The sequence below is a fragment of the Sinocyclocheilus anshuiensis genome, unplaced genomic scaffold, assembly GCF_001515605.1.
Source record: "Sinocyclocheilus anshuiensis isolate Anshui unplaced genomic scaffold, SAMN03320099.WGS_v1.1 scaffold513, whole genome shotgun sequence".
NCBI lineage: Eukaryota > Metazoa > Chordata > Actinopteri > Cypriniformes > Cyprinidae > Sinocyclocheilus > Sinocyclocheilus anshuiensis.
Genome location: NW_015537972.1, coordinates 1,192,094 through 1,198,520, shown reverse-complemented (window position 1 = coordinate 1,198,520; position 6,427 = coordinate 1,192,094). Strand labels below are relative to the sequence as shown.

The window sequence follows — 6,427 nt, the reverse complement described above, 5'->3', positions numbered from 1 at the left end:
TGAATTTATTTAATACACGAGTTTCACAATTTGAGTTGAATTACTGAAATAAATGAACTTTTCCATGACATTCTAATTTATTGAGATGCACCTGTAAGTGCACTTTGTAATAATATTAAATTAGAAGTTTTACTTTAAAATAAATTTTAAGGCATTGTTTTTTTCCACCAAACTTGTGTTGTGCTTTAAAGAAGTACAATTATTTTGACGTATTGACTAACATACTAAAGCACATGTAAAGTATTATAATTTAAACCAGTCAATATAACATTTAAAGTTAATCTATTTAAAATTTACTAAATTGCAACTTCATCATTACAAATGTGTAATTATTACAAATATATTTAAATGCATGACATACAAGTTTTAATAGAAATTACATTAAAGTTTTAATGATGATGTGCACATCTCTGTCACAAGGGCAGATATCAGTGTGCTAATCATTTTATGCTAAAAAATCTCTCTCTCTCTCATTTTTATTTTTTGACTAAATATAGCTGATTTGAAGAGTTCGTTCACCCAAAATGGGCAAATTTGCTTAATTTAATCATGTCATTTTTTGTTCAAATGTATTAAGGTTTTACGGCCATTGTTTTAAAAAACCTACTGTAGCTAGAAATCACTTTATTTTCTTTATGAGTTTTGTTACTCACTGTCAGTGTGGAAGCACAACATAAACCTGCTGTTAGGCTGCTGTTGTGAAACAGTCCCGAAAGTGAATATGTTTCCATTAGAAATTCCATTTTGCAGTTACTGTATACACTGCTTCAACAAAATTTGAACCAGTGTTTCTCAAACCACAAACTGCACATGAGCTTTCTCCTCTGACATGGTTTTGCTCAACTATAACTGACCCAGCCCCTCACAGGCCGGTCTGTGGTTTATTTCTCAGGCCACAGCACCCTAAATATAGAGCTTTCTGTACTCCCACTCCCAAAGCGAGCCCATAATTCCCACCCGCCTTACAGATTTATCCAAACATAGGGTTAAAACGATCTCTGGCTTACTGATGTAGGTGAAATGATGCATTGTGTGTCTTGTTTTCTTTAACAAATTTTACTGTTTTAATTGGAACTGAATGTTTTGACTAAATCGACTTGACTGTAATATTAATGTACAGTCTTTATGCAAAAAACATCACATTTAAGTAAAATGATCTATCTCCTAAATTCCTTGGAAGAAATACAAAGTCATAAACATATATTAATATGGATGACATATTTCAAAGATCTCCATTGTGATGTTTTTTTCCCCCTAGGGATTCCTTCTCAAGTCCTCTTTACCAAAAATACCAATAAGGGTGGGTTTAAAAAACATGAAACAAATTGCTGACCCTATTGTCTTTGTTGTGAAGTTTACCCTTTTTACAGGGGCTTTGTTTTCGAGGGACAGGAAAGAGTTAACAATCATGGGCGCCAAAATAATGAGTCAAGGGGTGGGTGGTCTCAGGGGAATTCTGCTTATCATGGGTGAAGCAAAGGAACTGCAGGAAATGGAGGGAAGTGGATTGGGGGAAACACGTCTTCTTTCTGTGCTTGTAAGCACAAATGTGTGCAGTGGTATTCAGAAAGTGTGTGATATTGTGGCTGGAGGAAGCAAGGCGAGTGGGGTCACCATGTGTGTGGAAATCTAGTTAAATAAAGTGTGGAAAGTGTGTATATTTGGGAGATTTGGGAAGAATGTTGTTGGAGAGATGTATTTCAGTTTGCAAAGTCTGGCAGAGCCACACAGAGAGAAGAAGTGTAAGATAAGTTCTTGCCAAGAACAAGTGCTTACTCTTGTGTTTGAGGCATTGAAACATACAGTGGGTACGGAAAGTATTCAGACCCCCTTCAATTTTTCGCTCTTTTTTATATTGCAGCCATTTGCTAAAATCATTTAAGTTAATTTTTTTTCCTCATTAATGTACACACAGCACCCCATATTGACAGAAAAACACAGAATCGTTGACATTTTTTGCAGATTTATTAAAAAAGAAAAACTGAAATATCACATGGTCCTAAGTATTCAGACCCTTTGCTCAGTATTTAGTAGAAGCACCCTTTTGATCTAATACAGCCATGAGTCTTTTTGGGAAAGATGCAACAAGTTTTTCACACCTGGATTTGGGGATCCTCTGCCATTCCTCCTTGCAGATCCTCTCCAGTTCTGTCAGGTTGGATGGTAAACGTTGGTGGACAGACATTTTTAGGTCTCTCCAGAGATGCTCAATTGGGTTTAAGTCAGGGCTCTGGCTGGGCCATTCAAGAACAGTCACAGAGTTGTTGTGAAGCCACTCCTTCGTTATTTTAGCTGTGTGCTTAGGGTCATTGTCTTGTTGGAAGGTAAACCTTCGGCCCAGTCTGAGGTCCTGAGCACTCTGGAGAAGGTTTTCATCCAGGATATCCCTGTACTTGGCCGCATTCATCGTTCCCTCGATTGCAACCAGTCGTCCTGTCCCTGCAGCTGAAAAACACCCCCACAGCATGATGCTGCCACCACCATGCTTCACTGTTGGGACTGTATTGGACAGGTGATGAGCAGTGCCTGGTTTTCTCCACACATACCGCTTAGAAAAGTTCTGTGCCTTGCCACAATTCTGTCTCTGAGCTCTTCAGGCAGTTCCTTTGACCTCATGATTCTCATTTGCTCTGACATGCACTGTGAGCTGTAAGGTCTTATATAGACAGGTGTGTGGCTTTCCTAATCAAGTCCAATCAGTATAATCAAACACAGCCGGACTCAAATGAAGGTGTAGAACCATCTCAAGGATGATCAGAAGAAATGGACAGCACCTGAGTTAAATATATGAGTGTCACAGCAAAGGGTCTGAATACTTAGGACCATGTGATATTTCAGTTTTTCTTTTTCAATAAATCTGCAAAAATGTCAACAATTCTGTGTTTTTCTGTCAATATGGGGTGCTGTGTGTACATTAATGAGGAAAAAAAATTAACTTAAATGATTTTAGCAAATGGCTGCAATATAACAAAGAGTGAAAAATTGAAGGGGGTCTGAATACTTTCCGTACCCACTGTACCTTGGGATAATGTTCAGCACAGATTCAACCATGGCAAATGCTTTTATAAAATGTTCTTCACTTTTCAGTGAAACACTGATATATTCCTCGTGATGAGAGAGAGAGAGATGAACTCCCCCAGGCAGTAAGTGTGATGCTGGTCAGCTCTGTTGCTGATAAACTCAGAATACACCCATGTTTGTTCTTCAATGGAAAACAGCTACTGTGTCCAGAATGTAAAACGAGTGTGCTGCATACTACAAAGCATATCTCACAATTGTGACGATGTGTTTCTTATTAACAAAATCTGACAAATCTGACATATCTGACCAATTCAATTTTTCTTCATAACTTGAACTTTATATCTCTCAGTTACAAAGTAATATTTTCTCAATCACAAATATTATAATTTTTATATAAATGAAATATCCTAATTGTAAATTTTTATCTGACAATTACATTTTTTGTTCTCACAGTTGTGACTTTTAATAACAAATTTATATATCACAAATTCAACTTTTTTTCTCTAACTGCAACTTTATATCTTTTGTTCACAAATGTATATAACCTACTTTTGACTTTATATCTCAGAATTACAACTTTTTTCTCAGAATTGTTATTTTAGATCTCACAATTGCAACTTCTTTCTTATAATTACGGTTTAAATCGCACCATTGTGACTATAACTTTCAAAAACAAATGAATAGCTCTCAAATTCAACTTTTTTTCTCATAAATACAAAGTTATATCTCTCATTCACAAATTTATATATCATAATTGTGACTTTATATCTCACAGTTGCAACTTTATATTTCACAGTTGATCATTTATTTCTCATTTCGACTAAATTTCTCACATTTAGATCCTTATATCTTATAATGCAAATTTATTTGATGAATTCTTACGTTAAACTTTATTCAATTTTTTTTTTTTTACTTTGAGGTGGAAACAAGCTTCAATACCAGAGAGCAGTGTAGCTGATGAATGATATAAAGCTGATAAATAAATTATATAGGCCAATAAAATTCAATTTATGTAAAATGTACACATATATTTTTGCCTTAATTATATCGGACATTGGAGAACTCAAAGGAAGGTAGAGGGAGAGAGAGAGGGAGAGTGGAAATGGAAATTTGAATCAAATCCTGGATTCAAACTCTGGTCTCTGGTTGTTTTGTGAAAAACAAAAATCTTGCCAGTCTGATTAAAACATGAAAATATCAGATGATGTAATAGAAATCACAGCTAATTGTACATTCAGATACACACAGTATGCATACTGCAAAAATAGAGTGGTAATGTGCTCTTCCTAGTATAGCCAGGCTCTCCTTCATTTTCCAGTTATTTAGTTAATAAAACATGTCTAGTAAAAACAAGCACATGCTGAATTTTGATCCCATTATTACATCATGCTTGTCTTATGTAATGGGCCCGAAAAAGACGCCCATGTGTAAAATGAGCAGTAGGGTGTGTACTTTAATTCCCCCGCAAGCTTCCTCACTCGTGTTTGGTGGTCTGAGCTTTACTACAGGCCCTGTGGGATTCTGTGTCAATAAAGTGAGATCAGGATACTGTGGTCCATCAGCAAAGAATATCCAACAGTAACACCTTTGAGTGAAACAAACAGTTTCTGCTTTTCTGCTTGCAGGAGGAAGCGCCAATCAAGCCATCAGTAGCTCAGCTGGCTGGAAAACTCAAAGGTTATGCACTGCCAATGCCAGGAAACATGGAGGTAGTGGAACATCTGACGTCTTTCTGTTTGTCTCTTGGTTGTTCCTATTTAAAATTATGTTTGCTTTTATTCATATATCGATTACATTAAACGGTACAAAAATCCTCGAGGAATGGTTCTAAAGCAATGTGTGTTGCAATTTGTCTGCAAATTATCTGAGGAGTTACTTTTAACAAAAGTGGTGATTTCAGCTAGAGTCAGTTACAAAGTCTACTGACAATCTTGTTAGTGAATAATGAACATTTTCTATTTTCAGACCCACTTGTGATCATGTATTGTAGCTTACGGTACGGTTCTGAATTGCAGGTGATATCTATGAGAAGACCCCCATGTTCTCTGGTGATAAACAACCAAAAAGATGAAGAACATGAAGAGGTGAGCATGTAACCATTGACACATTAGTTACTAATTGAGTTATAGATATCAATAGGTGATTAATGTTAAAACACCTTCTGATATCTTAATGCCAGGAATCCATATAAAATGGACTCATCTCAAATGTCTTTGAAGTAACTTATTTTTCTGTTGCAGAAGTCGTCTGTCTGTCCTCATCCTCCTAAGATGAAAATAAAGAGTTCACCCCTCATTGAAAAACTACAGGTGAGATTTCCTTGATTATCCGCTTCACACAACATCTTAGTTTCAGCCAGCTATTTGCACACGTTTTCACCATATGAAAGATGCATTTGAAAGATGCTGACCTTGCTGGCTTGTTAGGTTGCTTATCAATTTCACATATAATTTCCAAAGTGAACTTTTATTCAGGAAACAGAAAATCTGTTGCCTCGTCAAACTATTTGCTGAAATATGTAATTAAGAAGTAACTTGCATGTAACTTTCACATTGCCAAACATGAAGAAGACAACGATGAGTCCAAACATACTTTAATTAAGCCACAAAGACATAAGAGTTCACAAGGTGGAGTAACATACAATACTGGATGAAGGAAACAAACAAAGGGAGCTAATTAGTTAATTACAGTTTTTTCCCAACTGTTTACATTTTCAAAACTTTGCCTCTTTTTAAAACTTTACACACAAATCCAAGAATTGCACACACAAAATGCCTCACATCTCTTGCAAAATGCAGCACTGCGTACAAAATATCACAAATACATCTCAAAAGCAAACATTTGTTGCAGACATCTTTGCCATAATATTGTATTTTTTGATATTTCATATACACAGTTATTCAAAACCTAAAGCTCATTTCTGTACAAGATATAAAGTAATCGTCAGAGAGATGTTGAAAAATTCACGGTAAACACGAAAGCAAGATTGAAACCAAACTTTTTTTACTGTAAGCATTTGTGGTTGTGAATACAGTATTACACAGTACGAAAGAAAATAAATACATCAATGCGTAGTTGTGTAGATGTGTATTTGCCTATTCTAAAGCCATGATTGGTTGGTGTTAAGTAAAGCAATGAGTGTTTGCACATGTGAGGGTTTAATGGAAGGCACTGATGAATTAGTGTGGCATTTTGATTGGTTGTGTTTGAAACAGGAAATTAAGATACTTCCTGTTAGACTTTTGCGTGTTACATAGAGAATTGTGCGTTGTGTTTTGCAAAAAGTGTTTCATGGAATTGAAAACGGAGTCAAAGGCCAACAATTAGTGTATGGTTTTGCAGATTTGGTGTATGATTCTGGTGTTTAAAGGGGTCATATGATGCGATTTCAAGTTTTCCTTTCTCT

General features: G+C 35.7%; 1 protein-coding gene across 1 annotated transcript in view; it reads left to right on the top strand.

Moving 5' to 3' along the window:
• Positions 1-6,427, top strand: part of LOC107670493 (capZ-interacting protein-like) — a 27,761-nt gene that overhangs the window by 7,251 nt on the left and 14,083 nt on the right. Inside the window, exons 2-4 of the mRNA XM_016463118.1 lie at positions 4,647-4,730; positions 5,037-5,105; positions 5,262-5,330. Coding sequence (XP_016318604.1) covers positions 4,647-4,730; positions 5,037-5,105; positions 5,262-5,330 — 222 coding nt within the window. The remainder of the gene's footprint in view (positions 1-4,646; positions 4,731-5,036; positions 5,106-5,261; positions 5,331-6,427) is intronic.